Source organism: Vidua macroura, chromosome 21 (genome assembly GCF_024509145.1).
Source record: "Vidua macroura isolate BioBank_ID:100142 chromosome 21, ASM2450914v1, whole genome shotgun sequence".
Lineage (NCBI taxonomy): Eukaryota > Metazoa > Chordata > Aves > Passeriformes > Viduidae > Vidua > Vidua macroura.
Window position 1 is genome coordinate 2,363,605 of NC_071591.1, and position 27,823 is coordinate 2,391,427.

At 47.2% G+C, this 27,823-nt stretch overlaps 2 protein-coding genes across 8 annotated transcripts in view; one reads left to right on the forward strand and one right to left on the reverse strand.

Annotated features, from left to right (window-relative positions):
- KCNT1 (potassium sodium-activated channel subfamily T member 1) overlaps positions 1-9,398 on the forward strand; it is a 79,489-nt gene extending 70,091 nt beyond the window's left edge. For 2 of the 4 annotated variants that reach the window (XM_053996495.1, XM_053996497.1), the window contains exons 28-32: positions 107-127; positions 951-1,254; positions 2,902-2,964; positions 5,498-5,582; positions 5,987-9,398. In XM_053996495.1, the coding sequence (XP_053852470.1) occupies positions 107-127; positions 951-1,254; positions 2,902-2,964; positions 5,498-5,582; positions 5,987-6,107 (594 nt within the window). In that variant the 3' untranslated portion in view covers positions 6,108-9,398. The remainder of the gene's footprint in view (positions 1-106; positions 128-950; positions 1,255-2,901; positions 2,965-5,497; positions 5,583-5,986) is intronic. The other 2 variants (XM_053996496.1, XM_053996499.1) reach the window with 1 other exon arrangement.
- Positions 9,399-12,949: 3,551 nt separating this feature from the next.
- CAMSAP1 (calmodulin regulated spectrin associated protein 1) overlaps positions 12,950-27,823 on the reverse strand; it is a 33,339-nt gene continuing 18,465 nt past the window's right edge. For 2 of the 4 annotated variants that reach the window (XM_053996549.1, XM_053996551.1), the window contains exons 5-19: positions 27,716-27,796; positions 26,720-26,752; positions 23,380-23,521; positions 22,276-22,415; positions 22,096-22,192; positions 21,496-21,673; positions 20,796-20,890; positions 20,365-20,449; positions 17,572-20,008; positions 16,747-16,883; positions 16,450-16,658; positions 16,262-16,364; positions 15,799-15,914; positions 15,420-15,538; positions 12,950-15,143 (exon numbers count right to left, since the gene is read on the reverse strand). In XM_053996549.1, the coding sequence (XP_053852524.1) occupies positions 14,841-15,143; positions 15,420-15,538; positions 15,799-15,914; positions 16,262-16,364; positions 16,450-16,658; positions 16,747-16,883; positions 17,572-20,008; positions 20,365-20,449; positions 20,796-20,890; positions 21,496-21,673; positions 22,096-22,192; positions 22,276-22,415; positions 23,380-23,521; positions 26,720-26,752; positions 27,716-27,796 (4,275 nt within the window). In that variant the 3' untranslated portion in view covers positions 12,950-14,840. Of the gene's footprint in view, positions 15,144-15,419; positions 15,539-15,798; positions 15,915-16,261; positions 16,365-16,449; positions 16,659-16,746; positions 16,884-17,571; positions 20,009-20,364; positions 20,450-20,795; positions 20,891-21,495; positions 21,674-22,095; positions 22,193-22,275; positions 22,416-23,379; positions 23,522-24,894; positions 24,955-26,719; positions 26,753-27,715; positions 27,797-27,823 lie in introns of all 4 variants that reach the window. The other 2 variants (XM_053996552.1, XM_053996550.1) reach the window with 2 other exon arrangements.

Here is a 27,823-nt window from a genome sequence, read left to right on the forward strand (position 1 = left end):
TCTGCCACGCCACTGGGCACCTTGGGGAGCAAGGGTGGGCACAGCAGGGCTGCCCCTTTGCTGGACTGACCTGTGTTTTTTTTCCCTTCCTCCCCCACTGCTGCAGCCCCACGACATCCGAGCGCAGGTGAGTGCCGCCCGCGTCCGGCCGCGCGCTCGGGCGCTGCCTCCCTGTCCCCACAGCCCGTGGCTGATCCCTGGGCTGGCTCTGGCCACCGAGAGCCACGCCGTGCTTTGTGCCAGCTCTCGGCCCTGGTGCCAGCACAGCGCTGCCTGTCCCCACAGAAAGGAGATATTGGCTGAGCCTCAGTGCCCTGATGTAATTAACTGGGATCGGGAGCAAGGGAGGGAGCCCGTGTCCCTTTTAAATACCTTCAGTTTTCGACTTTGTAAGGAAGCAGTGACAGGGAGCTGAAACCTGACATTTAATTAAATGCAACCCAGCTCCTTGAGATGCTTTAAAAGGCTTTATTAATAAACTCCTGCTCACCACTGGGGATTGCTGGGTCAGACATGTGGCAGCACAGATGCTGTAAGAGGGAGGAGAGGGAGATGAGGGCATGGCTGTTCCTTGGGCAGATGTCCCAGAGGTGATCCTGTGTGAGGGGTCAGGTGCCCACAAGACTCCCCTCAGCTTATCCAAGGGAAGCTGTGGCTGCCCCATCCCTGGAAGTTCAAGGCCAGGTTGGACAGGACTTGGAGCAACCTGGTCTGGTGGATGATGGCAAGGAGCGGAACCAGATGAGCTTTATGCTCCCTCCAATGCAAAGCACTCTGGGATTCTGTGAAACCTGCCAGCCAGGCGGTTCTTGCAGTGCGGTTCAGCGCTGGGAGAGCCCATTTGGGTCAGAGGAAGGACCCCCACCCCGTGGGAGAGATCCCACCCTGCCAGGCACAGGCCAAACCCCTCTTGGCCACCCCCCATCCCGCGTGACCTGCTGGGCTTCTAGTCACAGATCTCAATCAATGTTGAGGACTGCGAGGACACCAAGGACGTCAAGGAGCACTGGGGCATCAAGACGAGCCACCACCGGAACTCGTGTTCCAGCGACCAGTCGGAGCACCCGCTGCTGCGGCGCAAGAGCATGCAGTGGGCACGGCGGCTCAGCAGGAAGGGCAACAAGCACTCCAGCAAGACGGCCGAGTGGATCAGCCAGCAGCGCCTCAGCCTGTACCGGCGCTCCGAGCGGCAGGAGCTGTCCGAGCTCGTCAAAAACCGTATGAAGCACCTGGGCTTGCCCACCACCGGGTACGGTAAGTGCCGTTCGGCCGAGCCGCTCTGCGGCGCTGCCTCCCGCCCGCGGGCTCCTCAGGTAACCCCCGGCCGAGCCTAACCCCGCGCCGAGCCCGACCCCCCCCCCCCCCCCCGAGCCAGCCTAACCCCCACGCCGAGCCTAACCCCACGCCGAGCTTAGCGCCGCGCCGAGCCTGTCCCAGCGGGCGCTGCCGCCCGTGCTCCGGGCCGCGCCTCATTCCCCGGCTTGCTTGTGCTTGCGCAGACCAGCGGCTCCAGGCTGGGGTCCCGCCACGCAGAACCCCCTCCCCCTGCCACCCCCGGCCAGCTGCAGGCAGCCCCCCCCATCTCTGGGCTCTGGGATGGCTCCAGGCAGGAGTTGGCAGTGGCAGAGCGGCCCTTGTGCCTGCAGCAGCAGGACCCAGCGTCCCCGCACAGCCTCGGGGCACGAGGCCCCGTTTGTCCCCCACTTTCCGGCCGTGCAGAGATGGTGGTTCAGGACAACCCGACCCCAGGTCGGCACAACCCTTGTACCCAAGAGCCCTCATAGTTCGGCAGGGAGAGGCCAAACCCCGTCAGCTGGCGCAGCCCCCTTTTGTTATGGACTTTAATCTGTGATAAACTCTTCGTGGAAAACCTTTCGGTAGCTGCAGGGCTGAGTTGCTTCATTGCGTGTGGCACCGGTGTGTGGCTGTGACAGCCACAGCGCTCAGGGTCCCTCTGTGCAGCCGCATCTCTCGTCAAGCTTCTGACCTGCCCGTCGGTGCTGGCATCTGTGTCCCCCTGGACAGCCCCCACCCCTTGGTTATGACAAACTCTGTAGCCCACAGCTCCCTTTGTTTGGTTGGTTTGTTTTTTTTTTTTTTTCTTTCTTTCTTTGAAGCCATCCTGTGCTGCTGCTTGTTTGCTCCATCCTCCAGGAGTGTCCGTCCACCCCGTGCTGGCCCCTGCCCACACTCAGGCTGGCAGTGAGCCCCAGCTGGGGTGGGAGCTGATTTTGGGGGTGGGATTCCTCCTTTCCCGTCTTGGCTTTAGGCACGGGAAAGAGGAGGAGAAAATGTCCAGAAGTGCAGTGCAGGAGGGGTTTGGAGTGGTTTGGAGGGGGGGCCCAGGGGGTGGTTGTGGGCACTGCCAGCGTCCCCAAAGAGAGGCAGGAGAGGTGGCTTGTGGTGGGATGGAGCGAGGACAGGGACTGCCAGGCAAGGGCTTGCAGTGGTGCACCCCCCTCTCCTTTTTTCCCTACGTTCCCAGTCCCAGCAGTTTCTGTTGCAGCTCCAGGGGGGCTGTCTGGCCTCGGTGAGGCTTGGGGCACAGCTTGGGGTCAGGTCAGGGCTGGCATCCTTGTCCTGGCCCATCTGGCAAATTTTGGTTGAAGCAAACAGTGTGGGGGGGGGGGGTACAGGACAGGGACACAGGGCACAGTGTGGGGACCAGCAGCTCCTTGGGCATCCAGCAGTGCTGGGACTCTGTGTTGTCACCTTGTGTCACCGTCAGTGTCTGGACACCCATGGAAAAACGTTGCTCTGCCTTCTGCCCCTTTCCTTTTTCTTTTGCTCACGTTATCGCTGCAGCGCAGGAGCTCGTCTCTGATATTTGCCAAACCATGGCTTGCTGACCTCTCTCTCTCTCTCTGTTTATGTCTGTGCCTTTCCCTGTATGTTCTGTAGAGGATGTAGCAAATTTAACAGCCAGTGATGTGATGAATCGGGTAAACCTGGGATATTTGCAAGGTAATTCCCTTTCCCTGGGAGTCCCGCGTGACTCATGGCGTGCAGCGTACAACAAGATCATGCCAGCTAAGCCCAAACCTCACCCTTGCCAGTTTTCACCTTAGATCCCCGAGCTTTCAGCACTAATTTGTTGGGTGGCGTTGGAAAACCCATCAGTGTCCTGTGGTGGTGGTGCAAGCTCAGGGCTCTCTGCCTGATCAGGGAGATAGAAACCTCAGGGACCCTTTTTTAGCTGAATTAGGGAAATCACAGCCCTTGGCTTTCTTTGACAAAACCCTCCTTCCACGGCTGCATGAGGGGGTTTTGGGCTGTACAGCCACTGGCAGCTTGAGGAGGGGACAAGGAAGGGTTCAAGTGCACCAGAGCTGCCTGTGCATGTTGTGATGAGATGCTGGAGCTCCTGCTGCGTCAGCCACAGTCCAGGGCAAGCCAGCGCTTTAAAAATCCCTTTGCACCCCTTGGTTTGCCTTCCTGGACCCCTCTCTAGCATTAGAAGACCCCATTTTGTGGCCAGGGGTGCTGGGCTCAGCCCGAGGCAGCAACAGTAGCCACAGGGGCCACTGGTGCTGCAGCCACCCCGGGCACCTTGTTGGGGCTCTGTGGGACCTGCCAGGTTTTCCCATCTTTTTTTTTCACCTTTACACCACGGTGGAACGTGCCTTGGAAAGGCTCTTTTTTACTGCAGCAGCCCCGAGATTAGCAACGACCCATCCCAGCTTCATTTTTGGCTTCACTAGCCCAGGCTTAAGGTGAAACGTTGGCATTTCCCTTACAAAGTGTGTCCTTCATCAGCCAGGCAGCCCCAGCTGGGGCTCATGGAAGCCCCAGGCCAGCAGAGTATATTGCCCGGGGCAGTGGAGGTGCAGCAATATACTCGGTGTGCTCAGCAGGGCCTGGCTTGGCTGCATGGGGTCAGGAAACTTCCATGGGGCAGGGAAAGCTGCCCAGAGCCAGAGCCCGTCCCCACCTCCCCGTCGTGTCAAACCCCGTGTGTCCCGTCGGCTCCCAGGGTCTGTGTGCCGCCCTTGCCCCGGCATTGCCACCCCCATCCCTGTCTCCCTGTAAGGCTGAGCACTGGGATGGCCACAACGCCCCGGTGGCTCCAGGACAGGACACCCTGGCACGGGCTGGGGGTCCCAGGCAGCATCTCCCCGAGGGTGGTCCCACGTCCCCCCCCAGGCTGCAGCACCTTCTGTGCTCTCAGAGGTGGCAGGGATGTGTCTGAGCAGCAGCACAAAGGTCTGCTGTCCCCCTGCAAGCACCGCTGGACGTGGCACAGCCCTGGGGGTGCCCCGGGGCTCATCTGGGCGTGCCCTGGCAAGGACACCTCGGGGAGGAAGCTGTCTGCATTCCTGTGCTGGGTGCCCGCGGTGGCTGGAGCTGCATCTGAGGGCTGGAGAAAAGCAGTTTCACCCCCGTGCCAGGGTGACCTGGCACCCGTTGTCATTGCTGAGGCAGGAGCCCCTGGCTGTGCCCACCATGGGGCAGGGCAGCCTCTGACTGGGGGATCCCCCACACCAGGCAGGGGGACAGCAGGGATGGGGTGGTGGGAGCAGCAGGACAGGCCACAGGAGCAGCCCCCAGGCTGGAGTTAACGCCCATCCCAGTGCCGGGTCCTGGTCCTGCTGCCCCCAAAGCAGCTCCATTTACTCCGTTTGCACCTCAGAGGGGCCTTTCCAAAAGCCTGGAGAGGTGTCCCAGTGACGAGCCTTGCAGCGAGCTGGTGTCCCCCCGTGCTCCTCATGCTGCCCCGGTGTCCGTCTGTCCGTCCCCTCCCCACCCTGTCCATCCACACCCCATCAGCCTGTCTGGAAATGGTGTCACCTGTCGCAGCTTCCACCCCTCCCTGGCACCCGCAGCCTCGCACCCCCATCCATCTCACCATGATCTTGTTCTTGGCTATTTCGGGGAGCACAGGGGCCCCCCCGTCATCGAGACCCCCCCCGTTTGCCCCTGTTGGGTGCTGCTCGTGGTGGCCCTGAGCCCCCCCTGGGAGGTCACTGTGGTTTAGAGCCATCCCCAAAACGGCATCGAGGCCTCTGAAACTCCACGGGGGCGATTTCCCCCGGGGCAGGGGAAAGAAGCAATCCCTGGACTAATCCTGGGCCTGGATGGTGCAAAATGGAGCAATTGAAGGGGAGAGAGGTGGGCAGAGCATTGGGGCGGCCCCGGGGGGGTTCAGCTGCCCCGAGCCCGTGGTTGGACTTGTGCTGTACCTGACACAGCAGGACTAACCTGTTCCCTCTTTTGCACTGCACCAAGGTAAGACATCTCACTTTATTTCTGGGGAGGGAGTGGGGACTTTGAAGAGTTGCCTCTGCCAGTACCCTGGGCCCTGCTGTGGTGGGGAGAGCCTGGGGAGGTGAGGAGGGAGGTGGCAGTGACGTTCTTGGTGCCCTCCTGGCGGCAGTGACATTGCCCACGGCTTCTCCTGGTGAAGGGACCCATTTGCCTGGATGGGATCTGTCACCTTGCCTGCTGGGGTGTCTGTGGGGGTGTCCCTGCCTCACCAGCCCTGCCCCTTCTCTTGCAGATGAGATGAACGACCACCAGAACACCTTGTCCTACGTCCTGATCAACCCCCCCCCGGACACGCGGCTGGAGCTCAACGACATCGTGTGAGTGTCACCTCACCCTGTCCCCAGACTGCCCCCAGTGCCATGAGCTGCCCCCATCCCGTTGTTTCCCAGGATTTCTCATAAATACCCACGGCTTTTGCCTCTTTCCCAGGCCATTCCAACTCCCTGTGCTCTGAGCAGAGCTCCAACCACCCCAGCCCCATCTTAGCTCCCATGGGCAGCGTGGGATTTTCCTTTGGCCGCTGAGCAGCTGAGGAATAACTCCTGATTATTTATCCTGTTATTTTATGCCATTTACACGAACAGCTCTTATTATTTAACACCCCTCATTCGAACAACTCCGCAAGCAGCGCAGCTCCACGGGGCACCCTTTGTGTGTCCTGGCCTCCATTCCAGGGGGAACCGGGGGCGTCCCAGCAGCGTGACCAGGCTGTGTCCCGCAGGTACCTGATCCGCTCCGACCCGCTGGCCCACGTGGCCAACGACGGCCACAGCCGCAAGAGCAGCTGCAGCAACAAGCTGGGCTCCGGCAACCCCGAAACGCGCGACGAGACCCAGCTGTGAGCGGCCCCCGAGCGCCCGTCCCCGCGGGCCCAGGGCTCCGGGGGCGGGCGGGGAAGGAGAGCTCGGCCCAGCCCCGGGGGAAAGGCGGCTGCTGCCCGCGGCGCCCCGGAGAAGGCGATGCCCAGCCTGGCTCTGCGCCGCGGGAGGGATGCCCGGAGCCCCGGGAGGGGCGGCGCAGCCGGACACACCCACAGCCGGTGGCCGCGCGCCCCGGGGATTTTAACTTTTTATACCGATACCGCAACTAGTGAGAAAGTCTTCGCTGGTGCTGGTGGGACGTGGCTGAGCCCAGACGCCGATGGCCCCGGGGGAGCAGGGCTGTGCTTGGTATCGGCCCGGACGGTGCAGGTTGGTGAAGACGAGGGTACAGCCGCACCGAAACCCTGCTCCTCTTCCTCCTCCTCCTTCGCCAGGTGTCCCCCAGGGTACCCAAACTTCTGCTCTTTCACCCAACCCATGTTCTTCGTGCTCTGCTGGGTTTCTGTTCCGGGTGGCCGCGCCGGGCGCTGGGCAAGGACTCTGGTGGCCGTGGGACAGACGGGATGGAGGGGACAGGGCACGGCAGGGGCTGCTCTGCCCCCAGCCCTCGGGGCATCTCACAAACCAAAACACGCCAAGCCCAGGGGACAGAAAGCAGGGCCAGCTCTGTGGCAGTGCCTCGGAGCCCCTGGGTTTGTGTCCCCCTGTGCTGCTGCTGGAACTGAGCTGCCTGGGGGACTCGGGGATGCTTGTCCGGGGTGGACGGGCTGGGCTGGCCAGGGACGTGGTGGTTTGGTGGCTCCATTCGCCCTTTCCCCTCCGGCCAGGGCACTCTGGGGTCCAAACCCCTGTCCTGGCCATGGCCTGCTGTCCTTCCCCTCCCCGCGGTCACAGCTCGGTGACACCATCAAGGCAGCGGGTTCTGCCTGTCCCCCCCGGGCACCACGGCCCCCTGGCAGCTCCAGCCCCCCCTGCTCGGCTCTGTACCCCCTGTGCCCCCGGCTCCCCCTGCAGCTGAGGTGCATGAACGTCCCCCCCGACCCGCAGGGACCTGGCACCACCACAGACACCAGGTGTGCTTTCCATCTGCTTTTGCACATTCTACAGCGTCGGATGTGGAAAGGGTTGGTTTGATTGCCAGGTGAAAAACCGAGTCGTTGACTTTCTATACTTTCATGTTCATATCTTACAATTCTAATGTGATTTAATTTTTTTAGCAAGGAGCTTGTAAAGTACAACATGGCCATGAAGCCCCATCAGCTTCCTGCACTCGCTGCCAGCTGAATGATTTATTGCCATTAACATTCACTGTTTGCTCCCCAATGCACCCCCAATCAATGTTTACAAAGAAAACAAAACAGAAAACAAGCCAAAACCTGATTTAAATGAGTTTTAAACAGCTGGAGAGATGCCCCAGCCTATGGGGATGTGCTGCCCGTCCTGCCCATGGCATGAGGGAGAACAGAGATGCCCAGGGTAGGACCAGTGCCAAGGTATCACCTGGGGAGGGGGTTGAGAGAGACCTGCAGTGCCTGGATGAGGTTTGGGATCCAGCTTTTATTTTTTTTTATTGTTGTTTTTCCCTGAAGTGCCAGGCAGGAGCCCCTGAGTGGAGGCAATCCCAGGCTCAGTGAGGTACCACAGGTAAAAGCAATGAGTGCACCCCTCCCACCCTGCTGAGCTGTGGGCACAAACAGAACTGTCTTTAAAGGTTTTTTTGGTTGTTTTGATGGATTTTTAATGATTAATCTTGGATTGGTTTGGTTAAGGCAGGCACAATGTTTTATTTATTTCTGTTTGTAGCTTCACATGCCAAATCTGTCATTTAAAAATGGCAAAAAGAAATTTTAGGCTAAAAAGTGGGTTTGGTTGAAGTACAAAAGGACTAAAAAAGTGGTAACTTGAAGTCTCAGGATGCTCAGATCGTGGAGTGTGAATGGATTTAAGTGTCTGCATTTAATATGGATCATTTTCCAAACTCCACTTTGCTTTCAAGGGAGAGTGGAACAAAGTAGTATTACAGGTTAAAAAAAAAAAACCAAACCAGCAAACAAACAAAAGCCCAGACCCCAAATAAAACAAAAGGTGTGATTATTTGAATATATTTACTGAGAACATACAATGTTTATTTTTTGTTTGTTTGTCTGGCTGTGAGCTGTGTGTGTGAGAGCACAGGGAAGCGAGCGCAGCTCCTCAGCTCAACCCTCCCATGGAAAGAAAATTTAATTTCTTTTAAAAACCCTTAATTCACTTAAAATTTCACCCCCCAGCCCTGAGCAGCCAGGTCAGCCATGTGGCCACATCCAGGGTCTGTGCTCCTGAGGCTCCACTGGCCGTGGTGTTGGGTCCCTCCTTCCTCAGCGGGCACACGCAGCTCCTTCCTGCCCTTAATCCGAGGAGAAAATGCTCCCAAGAGGAAACCACATGCCAAAAGCACTGAAGCCTCTGTGTGGTTTGTGATATTATCAAAATGCCCTCGATATTCCTGTATTCTGACCACGTTTCTGTTTGTTCAGTGTACAAAATCCCTGTATTTGAAACGGAAGCTCCGTGTACAAACCCTCGGGTTCCTTCTCTGGTGTAAATTTCCAGCCGACCTTCCCATGGGATGGGGAAAGCCCTGTAAATACTCACCTGTGGGCAATGCAAGTCTGAGAACCAAGGGTTCATTTTTCTAATTCCTTAGCCTCAGTTACAGTACTAATGTAAAAACAAAAGCAGTTTATTTTTCTAATGGTCCTGGAAACGTTGATGCAGCGACAAAGAGTCGCTCCTGCCGCTGAAAGGGCCCACAAGGAGCTTCCATGGGAACAGGAGAATGGCTGTTGCTTCCAGCCATGGAAAAATCCCATTTTCTGGAGGAAATAGTTGTGTTCCACTGCAGAGACCTGGCAGGCCCTGGGGGATGCAGAAACGAGGACAGCTGGGATGTTCTGGGCTTTTCCAGCAGCGGCTCCGGCGCATGTTCCGTGTCCACTAACGGTTTGATACGCTCAGTATGGACTAAACCCACATATCCTGCATTAAACTCAACTACTCCAACCAATGTTATGAGTATATTTATTTCCTGTTATCCCCCCTTTTTATTTAACCTCTATAGAACAGGACAGTTTTATTCCAAGCTCAGCTCCTGCATGGATTTTTATCAGCAACAGCAACTCCCGTCTTTCCTCTCGGAGACCGAATTCCGGGAGCTGCTCTGCTGGGATGCAGCCAGCCAAGGGGAGAGGGTTTTGTACAATTCTTGTGAAGATGCTTCACATTTCTGTAAAGATAAATGAAAATAAAAGAGCTGCATGCAGCAACAGGAGACACTGCCGTCTGATTTTTCTGGTTTTTCGGGGAGTCTGGTTTAAAATCCGTGGGAAGATGTGGTTTAAGCTGAGGCTCAAGGCAGCTCTTCCCAACTTTATTTTTTAACTTCAAACTCTTTGTGCCTTCAGGCACAAAGGGCCTGGTGTGGTAAAGGAGCTTTCAAAGATGATTAAATTTATTTACTAAGTCCTAATTTCTATTATTTAATAAACGCATTAAATTTTGTAGGTATTTAAAGGTTTGGGTTTTTTTAACTGATGTTTAGCCAAGATTCAGTACATGTTCTTCTACCTGCCAACACTTCAAAATTTGTCACTGGCTCCAAAGTTTCCAAGATTTTTCAGGGAAGATCCCAACATTCCTAGAGCGTGCTACACTCATACACAAAGATTTTAGCTTGGACATCAAATGCAGGTAAACAGAGATGGTTTTTATTCAGCATTTTAGGCAAATACTGTAAAAATCTATTTATTTAAAATCACACAGAAGGACACAATCAATATCCCTTAAATAGGGAAGATAATTCTGGGCTGGACATACACGTGAGGAAGCTGGAAGTAAAAGGACACCAGGAAGCCAAGGCCCTGCTAAATTATTTTTTAATTATTGGCTTTAAACCAGACAAAGCTGTCCATGGAGAACAAAATCCTCTTGATTTTCCAGGACATCCAAATTGCAATGATTACACCAAAAATGAGGTGATTTCAACACCACCAAGAGCAGCTCTCACTGGATAAAAACCCATCCAAGGTTGCAGAACAGGATTTAATGCTCTGCACAAGGGGATTTCAGCACTTCCCACCAGTGGATTCTTCACTTTTTCCTCTTGTTCCACCTTCCACAGCAGCAGACACAGAAAAGAAGAGGGAAAAACTCTGCAAAATGAACCAAAAGTCATTCATATATTTGCCCCAGTTGAGGAAAATCAACTTTTAACACTACAAATTCCTTGTAGCAGAGAAAAAAAAAAAAAAAAAAAAGGAAACAAACAAAGAAACAAAACTCACACCAAACTAGAGTACAAAAATATACATTAAAAATAATGGGGTTGGTGTGGCTGGGAAACAAAAAGGAAACCAAACCCAGGAAGGATTTTTAATTTTTGCTCTAAATTCAGTTTTTATGGTTATTCCCTGGAAAACACAGTCCAAAGAAAGAGGTTTTCCCTGGCTAAGATTTCCAGGTAAGGCCACAATAATTTGGGAAGGTTTATGGGCTGCAAACCATTCTTTCAAGTGCCTCATTTGAATTTTAACAAATGCTGGAGATTGAATATTTCATGATCCCTGCTGCACACACTTCCCCAGGGTTTTGTTTTTTTTTTTCCCCACTACAATAAATGTCTTATTTCCTAACAAGTTCAGAGGGATGGATCAGAAAACTATGACTGGATTTCAGCAGCAAGATAAAAGTGAATTTATATTTAGCACAGAGAAACAAATTAAATCCACCCTGTAATTTCTACAACAGGAAGGTACACGTGCTCAGCACAGGCTGGAGAAGGAAGGGACATAAAATTCCAGTTCTGGAATGGTGTTTTCCTTAAAAATTTGGGTTAATTTTTTTCAAAGAAGAGCTGAACTTACCCCTTGCAGCAGGAGAGTAAAAGCTGCACCTTTTCATAGACCCACGGGAAGCTTGAAATCTTCAAACCCTCTAAAACCAAACCAAGCCTTAACAAACCTGCAACAGAAAGCTCAGGGAAATATTTTCTTTTTAGAATAACAAAATTTTAAAACCTATAATTATTTTTTTTTACTTGCTACATGGTAAAAGAAGTCCAGTGTCTGAATGGTAACCTGGAATTAAGTGTAAAATTTTCAATGCATTGTGGAAAATTCACTAATTATAGTGGACCACATGAATATTCCAATTTTGACCTGGCCTGAAGAACTTTATTTAGTAAAATTTCACTTATCTGAAGCATACAACCCCAAAATCCTCCCCAGATTTCTTCAGTTCTGCAGATGAACAGCAGCAAAATGGTACCAAATTTCTCCAAAATCTTCTTTTTGGAGCGATGTCCTTGGAGAATCCCAGCACAGCCTCATCCCAAGAATGCTCGGCACGTCCTGACCTTCAAACCCACCCCCCTCAGCCACCTGCCTCTCCCTCAACTGCTGAAAATTAATTACATTTAACCCCCTAATTAACTGCAAGCCACTTAATTGGATAAGCACAGCATGGATAGCAGCTTAGTCCACCTCCACAAGGACTGCTCCATTCCAGGGGTGGGACCAGCACCAAATTCCCAGGGCAGTCAGCTCCAAGGGAACAGGAGACACCTCATTTGTTGCTATACTGAAGCAATAAATCAAACAAAATAGAAAGTGAGGGGGTTTGGGGTGGTCTGACACTGCTCCAGTCATCAGTTCTGGGGATTTGTGGGGGGAAAAGCAAAAGGAATGGAAAATTCAAGTGCTGAGAACTCATTCCTGTCATTCTTACCTCAAACTACAGCCCCAAACCCCCGGCTGTAGGAGGAGAAACTCCAGAGATTTCTTCACTCAACTCCCCCGTGCAGTGGGGACAAAAACCAGATTTATTTTCTTGGCATCCTCAACCCTCCCAGTGCAGGTGAAGGCTTCCAAAGTAAGTTAGTATTTTCAAAATTCAGATTATTTTGGCTCGAACTCTTCCCCCCACCTGAGAGCAGGATGAGAATGGGACAAAACCACACCAAGTACAGATGCAAAGAGCACATGGAACACACAGACTGATGGACAGAGCTGGAGAGGCAGAAATTGCACTTGAAAGCACTTTAAAGATGCACATTCTTGGATTTGTTAGTCAGAAACAGAGAGGGGTCACAGACAGAGCTCCCACTTTCTCCTCCTCCTTCCCAGGAAGCACAGCCAGAACCTCTGGGAGCAGCTGGAAGAAGTTTTTATCCAGTTCTGCTTGTTTGGACAGAGCTGAGAGGGAACGACCCTGGTTCCAACTAATCCTGGGGAAAACCAACCCAAACAAGCAGCTTAAGCTGCAAGCTGCCAAATTAATTCCATTTACCTGAGGGAACAGGTGATTCCCACACAGTTCCCTGATTTCAGGGATTGTGCTCTGCAAGGACAAAACCCCATTCTCTAAACTGGGATTTTCAGAAGTTATTAGGGTCCAGATCACCTTATTAGGATTTTATTATGTCCTTATTAGGACATCTTTTTCTGTCCTTGGGAGGGAAGGGTTAAACATGAGGTCACTAAAACCACAGTCAGAAATCCTCTGTATTCAGAATTCCATAAATTTAACCCAAATCTCAACACTGACTAGAAAATTACCAAAATTCTGCCACTGAGTGACTGCACAGATCAAAGGAGCCCCAGCAGAGAGATTCAGGAGTCTGATGAAATAAATCCTTAAACTATTTCCCAATTTTCTGGGAGCTTTTTGGTCCCATTCTTGCCCGCTGCAAGCTCTTGTCACAAAGTTATTGCAGCTCCCTGCAGGTGAAGCTTTACCAAACAGAACAGCACATCTTTAAAGTGTATTAGTTCTTGGAGGGGATGGAGTGTCACACCAACAAAAGTACACATGAAATAAAAAGGAAATCAGTTAATGATTTTTATTAAATTTCAGTGTTTCATAAAATAAATATGGTTTATAATATCAAACAGTGAGAAATAAAGCACAAGCATGAAAAGCATGGTAACAAAAGTTACACTCATGACGGTGTTTAATACTTAGCACTTTAGAAACCATAAAGCCTTTAATTATTTACAAGCAGCAAACTATCTAACATAATTTACAAAGTTGCAGCAGCCTAGTCAGGGAGTCCTGGAAGGGGAAAAAAAACACGGAGAGACTGCACTGGAAGACCTTCACTTTGCTCTAGCTACCCAGCACTTCATCCCACCCCAATCCCCCTATGTACAATAACTCTCTGCACCTTCCATCATCACTGGATTTAGAGCTCAGCTCCTCTCGAGGACGGGCAGGACCTTCTGCACTCGAGAGACACAAATTCAAGTAACACTTCAAAAGAAAAGTAAACATGTGCAAACCCACGTCAGAACCTACAGGAGCTGCAGGTAGTAAGTGTCAAACCCACGGAGCAGGAGCTCGTTAGCAGATTAAATTAATTAGGGAATAGCTACAGAAACCTACTTGGGAACCAGCCGGGGCCAAGAATGAGACATGGGAGTGGTTAAAAATAAAAACAAAAAACAAAACAAAACAAAACAAAAAAAAAAAAAAAGGAACTGCAAATGTACCCTGTTACCACAGTCAAAAATTTAATCTGCCAAAACACAAAGACTTTTAAGGTCATAACTCAAGATTTAATATTTCAACATGAAAAGAAATCCAAGCCATTCGACTTATTTGGGCTTTTGAAACAAATGCAAATGTCTCTGTTTAAAAATTGCTTTCAAATGAGAAAAACAAATCAATATATATTAATATATCACCCAAAATAAAAAACATAACACACTCTTCATTGTAGAGCATGCTGCTCATTCAGAATAAAGACAGGACAAAGAAAGTAGAATTACATTTCATGATGTAATAAAAACATTAAAATCTGTGATCATTAAGTGCACCATCGTACAGGAGTAGCGTGCTCAGAGTGGAAATGTTCTATACCTACCAGCATCCACCTTTATTAAAGCAAACAAATCTTTAGGACACTACCTGAAACTGAAATCAGTAATCACTGGGCTCCATTCAGCTTGCCTTAAGTTTCAGTCAGGCACATTCCAGCTAGTAGCACCTGTTATGCCTCTTCATGATTGTATTCCAGAGATCTTTTACATTTGTGAACATTTTTTTTTTTTTTTTCTTTTTTAGAAAAAGACTGGCTTTTGCAATCCTTGCAATGCTTATCCTACACAGATCCTGCAAGTAAACTCTGTTCTGAGCAGCACAAGTTGGGGCTTTTTTCAGAAATCTGAGAGCTGGACTTACGTTGGCAGTAGGTACAGTACAACAACTGGATGTATTCAACAGTTCCTCAAAAAGGTCTGAAAGGAAGATTTCCCTAAAGACTGTTTAAAAAACCAAACCAAACCCAAAGCACTTCACCCAAGATCTGTTCAATCCTTCTACCCAAGTTCAGAGCTCGCCAACTTTTAAGAATGCCAGGAAAAAGGAGGAGGGAAGGAGTTGGAGAGGAAAGAGAATTAAATTATTCCCAATTTGTACCGATGAAAAGCTTCAAGTAAAAGGAAATCCACTTGTTCAAGATCTTGCTACATGCACAGTCCCTCGTCAGCTGAAAGCCACAGTAGTTAGCATTGGGTGTAACAGCAGATTCATCATTCATAAAAAACACTGGCAACGTTCCTTCATCCTCAAGAACTTGCATCCACGGTTCTCTGTCCCGAAGCTTCTTAAAAAATGTCTATGGTTCTGCACATCTCATACCAAACTGGAGGAAAATGGTAAACATGTCTTCTCTCAATGCAATCCCAGTGAGCCAACCTTCTCCCCAGGAGCTGGGTGTCATTTCCGAGTCTGGCTCTTCTTTGGCACCGCGGGTCGCTTGGCCTGCCACAAGTGGTTGTGGATGGTGAGAGCATCCACGCTCACAGACATGGTTTTGGCTGGGATCACGTTAAACTGTTTTCTGTCCGAGCTGTACTTATAGAGTTTATCAATCATTTTCTTGGTGATGCTCTTTGGCCCTGTCCCAGTGAGCTTGTAGATCTCCTCCGTGTCGGGGTAGTAGCAGTAAAGTGCTCGGAACTGGCAGCCGGCGTCGCGGAACAAGATGATGTAGTGGTTGGCATCACATTTCTCCAGCTCCTGCAGCAAAAACAACCAGGTTCAGGGGCTGGTCACTGGGAGAATCAGGCCAAGCTTTAAGCTGAATAGTTGTTCCTCTTAACATAAATTTCCAGTCCCTTTATAAAGCTAAAAGCAGAACTCTAAATACAGGATTGTGTTTTCCACGTGGAAAGCAAAAATGCTCTACACAGCCACATGACAGGGAATGGAATTCACACTGCACAGCAGTGGGATTATGAAATCAGCATTACAGACCCATGTGATTGAGAGTGCATTAATAATTTCAATGTTTACCTCTAATATTGAGTTCTTATGTGGTTCATTCACTTTTCCAGCAAGACAGCAGTGAGATATAGCATTGTGAATAATAGGTTTGTTGGATTTGCTGCTGGGTTCCTTAAATAATTTTGGACCTAAGGAAGATAAATAAGTCAAAATTATCTGCCTTACACTTATGAACACAAAGATTTCCATTCAAAGTGAAAAAAAAGAAAAAAAACTAATTATTTTTCTAGAATGACTTATTTTTAGAGATATTAAACAGAACAAAATATACCTGACAACTTCTCAAAAATAACATGAAACACATCACAGGTCTTCCTGACCTGGTATTCATAATAAATGAATAAAACAAACAAAACAAAAGGAAACTAAACTAAAACAAAGCAGGCACCTGTGTATTCTGCCACTGAAGCAATAGAAGATGCTGTGGAAGCATTCTCCCAGTCTCTCTCTGTGTTTCTGCTGGGATTTCTGCTCAGAATGGGCAAGGACTCCATTGATTCAACTCTGGGAGGGAAATAAATAAAAAATTATATGCCAAGATTTTGGGGTTTGGCCCTGTAATCTCACATAAATGCTGCTGTCCCTGAATGGAACAGAATATTCTCTCTTATCCTCCCCAGAACAGTCAGATTCTCCTTGCTAGAAATCAAAGCAAAACTCTGACTCCTCTGGGAGAAAATAAAACAGAATTGCAAGTTTGTACAGAACACTGCAGTTGGCAGCCACATAAACCAGATTAATTCAGCAATGCTGACTGTGCTCCTCTGCCAGTGAGGTGAAGCAAACAGCGCTGAAGCCCAAAACTGTTTCATCCCCCAGGACCAGAGAAACCCAAGAGAAGCTGGCTGTACCTCTGTGAGGGAGTGCCACCAGAGTGAACACTTTCAGGCTCAGTTGTTGCTGCTGAGGCCAAAGACAGACTGGAACCAGACTGAGCACTGCTCAAATTATCAGCTACAAAACAGGAGAGAGAATGTCAAACACATTTGGTTACAGCAGATCTGAAACTCAGGGAGAGCAAACAAATCCAGATCCTTACGTGTGGAAGAACACTTGGTGCCTGAATCACTGTAAGATTCCTCACGATGGACCGACTTTGGCCTGGGCTTTTTGGGCTTGGATTTGGGCTTCCCAAGCCCTTGCTCCTCCAAAATCTGCTGCTGTTTTTTCCTTAGATATTCCTGCTTGATGAGTTCTCGCCGAGCCTTCTCCTCTTCTTTCCGTATCCGGTCCTCCTCAGCTTTGCGGCTGCCACAGAACACAAGGACAGTGCACTCAGCATGGAACAGCCTCCTCACGTTAAAACACAGAGAAATTCTTTTCTGGGCATCATTACCGAGCTTCATCCCTTTTTTGTTCCACCTCAGCCTCCAGCTGCTGCTTCCGCAGCCGAGCCTCCTCGGCCTTGCGCTGCTGTTTCAGGAGGAACGCCGCGCGCTTTTTGGCCAGCTCATCCTCTGCCTTCTGTTCATCCTGAAAAACCCAAAGGGATGGAAGTTTTAAGGAATAGTGGACAATATATTAAGATGGACATCGCAAGATTGCTGATGATTCCAGGAAACTTTGAAGAAAAGCTATTACTTTTGGAAATCTTTAAGTTTTTGGAATTTATGAGCGTAAATCAAAACCTCTTATTGTTCAAGAAAAAATTAACAGACAGTTTTAGTGTTCTCTTAAGTCTGTGAGGAGAAGAAAGGGGTTCATCTTACTCTGACTCGTTTTAAATATCTTTAATCATCACAAAGCCTTCTAGACCTGCAAAGTACAATGCAACTATGATGTGGGCCAGGATGGACACCACAAATAATCCCAGTGAATGGCAATCAGTCCAAATTAATCACACTACAAAGACCCTAAAAGTTAAATTCCCTGAGATTGAGACTAGTTAGACTTTGTTGAAAGAGAAATTAAAGGGAAAGTATCATGTCAGCACATTTGTGGTATTGACAATAATCACTATTAACACAAATTAAGACACTAAATGTTTTGAGAGCAGATCTCTCTCTTTTTTCCAAAAGTAATTGTTTTACTAGTGCAGCTTTTTTATATCCAAATATTGCAACCAATGAGGGCTGTGCTCCATCAGGAGACTGGGAAACACCAGCTCTAATGCTGGGTCAGTGTGTAACAGGAACGAAAGAGAAAAAGGAAACACATTTACCTTGAAGAAAAAACCCACACCAGACTTCTGATCACCTTCACTAATCAAATCCGTGGAGCTATCCTGGTTTTCAAGTTCTCCTTCATCTGGAGCTTTTAAGTCAGACAAATCTACTTCAATGAGATTAGCCTTGCTTCTCAGGGGCTCATCCACTGGGACATTTTCTTTTCCTGAGCCATCAGAAGAATTCAACCCTGTTTCCTTGAAGCTGTTATTCACCTCTTTGCTCATTTCAGACAGAATATTTGCATCTTTGGAGGTGGAGAGAACAAGTGCCCTTTGATTGCTCTCATCATGAAGTCTATAGGTATCAAAGAAACACTTCTCTTGGGAACCACTTCCATGATCAGGGCTGCTTTCCAGTCCCACTTCCGTGGGTGTCTTTGCCAAGCTATTGGGTGGGAAAGGTCTCAGATGTGGAAGGTTTTCTAGGCTGGGCGTTGGGGTTTTAACACGTGCTGAATTCTGCTGCCTGTCCTTTGGGACTTTCAGCTCTGAAGGCCTTCCTGGCCGGGGAGTCCTTCCTTGGCCAAGCCGCGGCGGTTTCCGCAGGCTGTTCATTCCAGTTGGAGACAGGGGCTCAACAAAATGAATCGAAGGTTTCACCTTTTGGTCCTGAGAGTTACTTCTGCTTCCTGGGGATGGCACTGTTGGAGATTTCATGAGCAGCTCCTGCTGCTGGGATATCTTTAAGATGGCCTGCTGCAGGGTGCTGATTGTTTCATTCAGCTTCTCGATAGAAAGATCACATTCATTTATATCTGCTTCAGTCACGTTGTCTTCTAGGAGGGCAACAGAAATAATTTTACTTTTTTCTAAATCGTGTATAGCAGCAGGGTCTTTTGGTTTGTGTTGCTCAGCAAAAGCCAAGCTTTCCTGCATTTTTACTTTTGCTACTTCTTGAGAATCGTTCAGCATTTCTTCTCTCTCCTCCTCTTTCACAAGAAACTCCTCAGATTTGGAACCCAAAGAAACTTCATCTAAATCTTCCCCATTGTGCCGGGAATATTCTTTTGCGAAGTGTTCTGGTTTAAGAGGTTGTGGACCATCGGGAGACTTCCCTTTTTTAACAACGTGCAGGAAAGCTGCCTTGCCCAATTTTAGTCTCTGCCTTGCTGATAAGGCTTCCATCTTCTTCTTCTGAGCCTCTATGGCCCTGCGTTTCTCCTCCAGCTGCATGTGGAGCTGCACCAGCTCCGAAGCTAAAAGATTAACATTGTCTTTGTTCTGCCTGTTGGGGCTCTGCTCTCGCTTTTGTTTCCACGTGGTCAGCGGTGCTGGGCAGCTTTCTGACCCATCTGGGGTGGTTTTTTGGGAACTACTCGTGCTGGACTTGGTCTCGTAGCTGTTGAGCCTCTGCAGCTTCCTCTCTGCAAAGCTGGTCATGCGGACACTGCCGCTGGCCATGGACACGCTGCTCACCTGGGAAATGGTGCTCAGGCAGGGGCTGGAGCGGCCGCTGGCGTCGTCCTTGTCCTCGTGTTCCTTCACCTTCATGTCCTCCTGCAGCTTGGCAGATTCCTCCTCACCAATGTATTTAGAGACTATAGGATGGTTGTCTATGGCCACCAAGTCCTGGTCAGCATCTTCCATGTCCAAGAGATCCGGCTCCGAGTCCTGTCTCACCATGGTCCAGGTGGTATCCTGAACGTGCAAGCTGAGACCTTTCCCGTAACTCACATTGACTTTACTTGTTACCTCATCATCAGGTTTAGCAGCATGAAGAAAGAATCCTCCAGTGGACAGCTCCTGAGAGGAAGGATCTAAACTGCTACTAGCCAAAGGTCTGGAAGCTTCTACACCTGCTTCCCCCAGGGCCATTGCATCCGCAGAACTGGGATCTGCAACTGGAGTGAAATCAGAGCTAGAAATTGGAGTAAAAGTCCTATTGAGGTCATGCTCACCATGACTGCTCGTCGCTTTCTTGCGGACCAAAGACAAGTGTCCTTCATTTAACCTCTTTGTTATAAAACTCCTCTGTTTCCCCTCCCCACACTCATCCTCTTTGTTGATGACCTGTTTTTCCTTGGCTGGTTTCAGGACTGCAGGCATTAAAGGCTCCAGGTAAAAACTCTCGGGTTTGCTGTCTGAAGGGTCGCTGTTTGTTTTTGGAGACCACGCTGCGGCCGCTATGCTGGGCGCCCTGGCTGCTGCGTTCTGCACCTCAGGGTCACCACGGTTTGGCCTTTCTTCAGATCTGATGATTGCAATGAGCTCTTCGTCTTCATCCTCCATTTCTACGTTGTTCAGCAAGCTCTTCCCGTTAGCTTTCACCGATGGAGGGTGGGGCTGATTTTTGGGGGTTACATTGACAATGTTGGAAGCAAGACTGTCCTTGCTGATGGACCTGGCCAGGCTAATGCTGTCACCAGAGCCAGGGTCCACATCAGTACTGGCAGAATGATGAAGGGCAAATGGTGTTGGCTGAGACAGAGGCCTAGAAAACATAAGAAGAATCTACTGACACTCAAGCACGACAAGGTACAATTTGTTGAAATAAAAGACCATGATACAGACAGCTAAAATTGTTGTTTTATTTTAAAAATGCATCCTGTACCACAAGTGACCAGCAATACCAAGCAGAAACTTCCATTTTCAACAGCACTTCCTGAAAATCACAGCTAACGTATTTTCAATTGCAAATCTAAAATCAGTCAGCTCTGAAAGTGCACATAAGGAGAAAACAAAATTAAGTGACTGTCAGTGCAGTTCCAGGGCAGTGATACCACCACATCACCACAATCAAATTGTCCCAGTATCACTTCCTCAAGCAATGCTGTAATAAATAATTACCTGGGTTTCTTCTCTGGCCATGCCAGAACTGCCCCTCGTGGCTGCCCATCAACACGGGTCAGAGAATTCGAACGGTGCCGATGGCCTGAAATGGTTTTTAATTGATAATAATTCAGAAATGGTCTTTAAACCAGCACTTTTGCCTCATTTCATAGCAAACATAGAAACAGATCAACTCCTTCCCCAACAGATGGCAGCAGAAAACAGATTTGCTGCAGCTGCCACCAGATACAGTCAAAGCCTGAAAAAAAAGTAAAATCCACCACATTTCTTAAAATATCTTTATGATTTACTGAAACTCAACATGCTCACCCACTTGTGTTACTGCAGATTAATTAAATTCTAAATAACTTATAGAAATTAACCTATATTTTATTTTATTGACATTGACAGTCACTGTCTGTTGAAGGGTGAATTCAAGGCAGACTTACCAGGGCTGTCTTCTCCCTGTAAAGATTTTTGTTGCTTTTGCCTCAAAGGGAGCAGTGGATGGGAAGGGCTGAAGGCAGGACTTCCTCCTTTGCCACTAATTCAGAAAGGCAAAAATTCATTACTACAAAGAATGTTTTTTTCTATAATCAGAAAAAAAATCAAATTGCAAAGTCACACTGGTAAGTTACCCTCATGCTCTTGAAAACATAATTATCATTCATTTTTAAGAAGTTCCTTAACAAGAAGTTTTTCACATGTAACAACACAAAAGTAAATCTATTACCTGAAATCAAACAAAATTTCTAAATGCAGTAGATTTAAGACTATGCTAATGTAAATAGTAAATTCAAGACAAAGTAAAGGCTGAAATAACGTAGAGGTCACCATGAAATTTATGTCAGCTGAAAACCCTTTTCATTAACCACATCAGATCATGCTGAAGTTTGTTTTCACAGATCTCCAGAATGGTTTGGGTTGGAAGGGATCTTTAAAGACTCCCAGTTCCAGGCCCTGCCATGACATGGATACCTTCCACCAGGGCAGCTTGCTCCAAGCACCTGGCCAGCTCTCCTGGAGCCCCTTTGGGTACTCTAAGGTGACTCAGTTTGTAGCAAAATGACAACATCCAGCAGCACAAACCCCCAGGTTATCCAAACAGAGGCACAAACAGAAGGTGGAACAAGATGAAGACAGACTCACAGGTAGTCAGGCTCCTCGGGGTGCAGGTAGTACCTGCTGCAGGCCTCAGGGGCTGCCTGGGCTGGGGGCTGCAGCTCTGCTGGGCTGGGGCTGGCTGGAGTGGCCAGGAAACTGCGCTTGGTGGCGTTGGAAATGGGGACAGGGGGCCGGCTGCTCTTCTGCTGCATCACTGCCTTGACTGGGCACAAAGGGACAGCATCAGCACCACTCACAGCGGCCAGGGGAGGAGCACAACAGCACAGGAAGCTCTCAGGTTGCAGAGGGTACAATGGAAACTTTGTCTACAGTGTGAACTGAAGTACCGGTCTTTATTTAAAATATCTGTCTTCTGGTGAGCTCAATGAAAGTTACAAGTTAATAATTAATTAGTGGGTTTAGGGGGGGAAATTACCTGTTCAAAAATTACCTATCAAAAAAATTAGAACTCAAGTGGATCCAGGACTAATTTTTCTTCTGCTTTAATGCTTTTCAAAGATCCTCAGCACAAATAAACCTTGGGTAGAAATGAACCTTCCAAGGAAACCACTAGGCAACAGTTTCACTGCATTGTAAGTAATTTCTAAATAACATGCTATCAATTATCTGTAGTTGCAAACTTACCATCTTTTATTTCCTGGATATCTCTTGGTTGTACAAAGTCTGGTTTGACATTCTCAAACCACCAGAAGAGTTCTGCAATGAACACCATGACATTAGGCTGAAACAGAAAAAAAGGAAAATTACACCTCACATTAACAAAACACTCCTGATTTACCCCACATCTTTTGTTATGTTTCTTACCTTTAAAACCAAAGGAGCATACAACATGTCCTCCAAGGTGAGGTAAAAGCATTTGTTTAGGTACTCATTTGAGAATTCTCTCAAGAGCTGAATGTTATAGAGGCTGTCTGCAATTGATGTCACCTCCTTCAAACAGATATCTGGGAAGGAGAGAGGGCTGAGTAAGTTCTGGCACTGTCCCAGGGGATCACCCTTCCACCCCCACCTCACAGAAACACTAAATACAGGAACTTCACAGACTCTACACCAGCACTGGGTATTTACTGGCTACCAGTGACATTTCTCTACCTGCTCAGAACCAGAGGGACAGGAAAAGGAGGAAGAAAACCACAGAGAACAGTACCAGCTCTGCATTCATTTTTGAATCCACAGGGGATTCTGTCTATCACAGCCACAGAAAAGGTAAACAGGCTACAGAGAACACACATAATGACAAAATACAAAAGCAATTAAAACCAGACATCTTGATTTGCATATAATAAAGGGTTACTCCTAGGATTCACAGTGCTGGTTCCTTCTGAAAACATTCAGGAGCTCTGCAAGGTACAACATATCTGAGAATTTAAAAACCAATACAAAATGTTGATTTGCAGAAGTTAATGCAACAAGGACATTGATTTATTGAGAAAAACATTTTCTGGGGAAGAGAACTCAAGTTTTGCAATACTCAAGAGTGACAATTTTTGTAGATTGAGAGAAACTATTTCAAAATCTAGATTTTAAAATACCAAGTTATGCCAAGAAAAACATGAGAATTATCAGCTAACACTGGTGGACATGTACTCCATTTTTATGGCATTGAAACCAAGCTCAGTTATTTGAGCAAAGAAAGCCACAACATCTAAAACTGGGAAAGAAAGGATTCTTTTGTGGCTCATAATATACAGAACACAGTAAGTGTTCTAAATACAGTGAGTTAAAAAACAATATGCAAGAGAGATTATTTTTAAAATGCAGATTCCATATGTGACCTCTCTTCAGCCTGCCATAGTCTACTACCTATTAAATGTGCTGCATTTTTAATTTTTCATGTATTTCTAGTTCAGCTTTCAAAGCCTGAAAGCCTTTTATTCCTTTTATTCCCTCGAAACCTTTATTACATACCATCCAGTTTCATTTGCTCTGGACAGTAATAGTGAATCACAGCTAGAAGAGCAGCACCATCGCTACCATCCTTCATCAGATCTTCCAGCACAGGGAAATAGGGTAACTGCCTGCTGGAGAGGTGGTCCCTTCTGTAACGCACCTACAGAGAGAAACAAGGGTTCACATCATGCTGAACGGGCTAAAAGACAAAGAAAACCAAAAAAAAAGCAATGAAAAAGGAATCTGTGTTAAGCATTGAAAGCTCTTTTCGCTGGATCCTTTCTGCCATTCTGCCCCAAGACAAACCCAGCTGACAAAGTTGTGCTTTTCTCCCTGTGGAAGCCAATTCTGAAGAAAATGGTGTTTCCCTTTTAATCTTAGTATGGTTTGGGTTGGAAGGGACCTTAAAGATCATCTAACCCAACCTCCTTGCACTAGAGCAGGTTGCTCATCTGCTATTCAGTCTCCTCATGCCCGGGAGCAATCTGTGCTGCTGGATTCCTCACTTCATTCACACATTTTAACTTCTTATAATCAATTTAACTCAAAACCCTTCCACACAGATGCATGAATGCAGCAGATCCAAAGAAAGAGACATGGGGAACTACATGAGAACACTTATAGCTTGGGAAAAACAAAACACAGCAAAAATCATTCTGATGGGCTGGTGATCTCATACCTTACCCACATCCACGGATTTGCTGTTGCATCCACAGACAGCAAAGTTCTCTCAGAGAGAACCAGAATATGGCACATCTGTGTGCAACACAGGTGTTGTGCAAAAATAAAAACCACAGCCTTTTCCAAAATAGTCAGAGAGGAAGAGACCTTGACATCTCCAGCAAAACTCCCCTTGATTTACTACAGATCAAAATGAAGCTCTGGTGCAAACCACCCTGCAGCCCTCAGGGAATTTGGAGCTGCCAAAGCCAGTCAGCTGAAGAACAAATCTTGGCATTGCTTCTTGCAAGTTTTGCAAGTTCCAGGGTTGCTGTTTCCTGAGCATCCACACACTATGGGGAGGCTGTGTCTAAACTGAGCAGCAAAGCAGGTGGGAAAGCAAAAGCAGAATGCACTGCAGGGCCTGGCAGAAACTCCTGGCAGTGCTGGGAAAACATCCCTTGGACACTTCAGGGCACTGATAGCACTGGGATTGAACAGAATCTCTTCTCTGTGCAGACACACCAATCACATATTGAATCATCAGAGGAAAGCTGGGTTTTACCAACATCCTACACTTCCCAAGCCAGCCTGGGAAAGCTCTAGACACACACACACACACACTCCTAGGTGTCAGTTTAGGATGGCACAGGCTGTGAAAAAATCTGTTCAGAGCAATGAAGATCACTTGGAGCAATGAAAACCAGTTTCTTCTCTTTATTTTGCATATGCTACGCCAAGTTTCCCAAGGAACTCAAAGCTATCTCTGCATGCTAATGCTATTTTTCCTGTCCTTTTCCCAGGTGCAAATTGGGTTTTTCCCCAGCCTGGAGCACTCCACGAAGATGTAATGGAATGGGAATCATACTGTACCACACGAGCATATTCCACTGGTTCCAGCATGCAGTGCGATAGGGCATGCATCAGATCAGGCTTACACAGAGAGAAACAGTGAGATATAGGATGGTGATTATTCAAACAAGAAACAAATCAAAGGCATCAGCAACATCCATTATGCACTAGAAATGTGATTGTTAAGTCTGGTAGAGTAAGTGTGCACACCAAGGTAAACTGGTTAGCTTGAAAGGGTCAGCATTTATCCACTTAAAGTAAGCATATTAAAAAAAGAAACCTTCAGAAATTCTTTTTCAACTTTAATCCCTCCTGTAGTTAAAGTAGATAAAAATATTTCTTTTCCAATAGGCTTAAATGGAATTTAAATCAACGACAGTCAATACCAAGAACTGAAATCTGTAAAGATTCCTTGTTTCTTTTGGCTTTGGTGAAAAACCCCACAAATTTATCAAAGAGGGTTTTCATGGACTTAATTTAATTCCTTATTTTTTGCTCAGCTGTTAGTCTCTTAACCCTTCAGTCTTTTATACTGAAAATTCTGAATTCTTCCTTATTTTCTAAGCTGAATGTTGTGGTTTGTAACCCTCCTGGTCATGCATACAATGAATGACATTTGTATGCAGTAATTGCAGAAACAGTGCTACTGAAATAGAGATAATTCTGTATTAAAAATACTCCAACCAAACAAAAATCACAAAATAAAAAAGCACGGACTTGACAGAACCTGACAACAACTTTGAGAGACTGCAAAACCTGCCAGTAAACCATTAAAGTCTAAGTGGACCAGAAGTGAGACAGCCTTTGTTTACTCCTTCCTTTAATTTCAGATATTTGAAGTTTTTACTCCAGCCAACAGATCTGGCTCAAACAAAGGATTAGGAGGCTGCAGTGGGACTGAGCTCTCTGTGGGAAGGCAGAGAGATCACAGGGAGGCTGCCTGATCACACCTGCCTTTTCCAAGTGCTCTGCCCTTTGGAATTAACAACTGAGACAACAGCTCATCTTCCCAGAGAGAAAATGAGTAACACCAGCTCCTGCAAGGGCGGGAGAAAGGGCATCAAAGCTAAGGAAAGCAAAGGAAAAAGGAAAATCTCTGCAAGTTGAAATAAACCCAGAAAACTCTGACAAAAGAAAGCAGGATTTCTAGAAGCACAATTCTGTTCTTGTTTTTTAAATATATAGTGGAATTGATATTCCAATGTCACACTTCAGCACAAAGAAAAACCAGTATTCTGTTCCAGTGTGCAAACTGTCTTCTCTCCCACTGTGCCAGCTCCAGGCTCAACTGAGCACACAATCCCAGCAACTGTCCCACCAAACTGGTCTGGCCAATCTCCTACCCCACCTCAGTGAACAGCAGTGCTCTGGCTCTGACAGATTTACAAATCTGCACCAGAGCAGGTGCAGGAGCAGTGTAAGAGCATTATTTAAGCACAAACATCTGAGTATCTTAACTATGGATTCCAAGCTTAGGCAGCCGTTTAAGCCGCCCAGCTTTTCTCTCACCTCAGTGCTGTCATCAGCTCCTACTTAAAACCAAACCCAGCAAATGCAACCATTTCAACTGGTAATTCTCTAGCTTTTTTTTTTTTTTTTTTTTATTGCTACTCCACCTCCCTCACTCCTGCAGTGTGGAAGCAATTTTGAGATGCTGCAAAGTGAGTATGCTGTATGCTGTACAGTATGCAAAAAGCACATCACAAAAACAAAGCCTGATGACCCAAAAGCTCACACAGGTGTTTTTCAAAGAGCAGCTGAGAAGCAAATGGAAGCAAACACTCTGAGGAAGTTTAAAAAGCCATGGTTTTGTGGATGACAACTGGTGTAAAAGTAGTTCACTTACAGGTACTAATTTCCAATACCATTTGGAAGGAGACTGCTCAGGAAGCAAGGAAAGGAACGTAGGAATAGGAAAGGAACATCAGCAATGCAAGTTAAAAGCAGTAATACTTAAATGCACTTCAGCAATAAACACTTTCATATTTCAGAGGGCTTATAGCCTAGAAATTTAGATTTAAAGATACTAAATGAGACCCAATAGCCAATGGGGTCAAATAATTAAAGAGATTCTTCAGATCACAGATCAACTTGTAAATTAAGCAGATCTATTTTGCTGAAGGATATTATTTTCCATAAAAGGCACATAAAAAAACCTTTGCCACTAACATGAAAATTAAACTGTGCCTTGTTCATAGGTCACACTTTGAGCCCTTTGCCTAGCAATGCCAATTTGAGAAAAGAATATGTTATTTATAATTTCCCTTAAGGTTTTATGAAATCACAAATTGGGACTTCAGATAGACATTATGTTGGAGAAAGATCTATTTGACATTCTCCAGAAATGAAAGTGTGCTATATTTTGCAATATTAGTGCATTGTAATATAATTTCAAGGGAAAAAGCTGGAAAAAACTACAAACACACACATATAACATTTGAATGCCAAGAGTATCCTTCCTGGACAGAACCTGAATAAGTCCCTAAACACACACTATACAAATAACATGCAAAAAGGACATGCCCCAAGAGCTTTCAAAATATATAACATATATTTTGTGCTGTGACAGCTGAGTCATATTTACCCACACACAGTTGATATAGTTTATTTTAGTTGAAACAAGTTGTTTTCATCCTACTTAAACTTAAAGGAAAGTCAGGAGATACCAGTGGACTTCAAAGGCAGGGAAGGGCACTGACAACAGAGACAAAACAAATTGCATGCAGAAAATCTCACTTTTGGGGATTAGAGCCCTCACACTTCTCTGACAAAGAAAATACTGATATTTAAATCCATTCATCATCAACACACAACATCACAGCTGAAGACAAATGTGTTTTACCTTTTGATGCCCTGGACTTTCCATTAGTTGTTGTTTTAATTTAATCTCTTTCTCTGTTATCTCTCTCATTTTAAGGTTCACCTAAAAGAGCATAGCATAGACAATGAA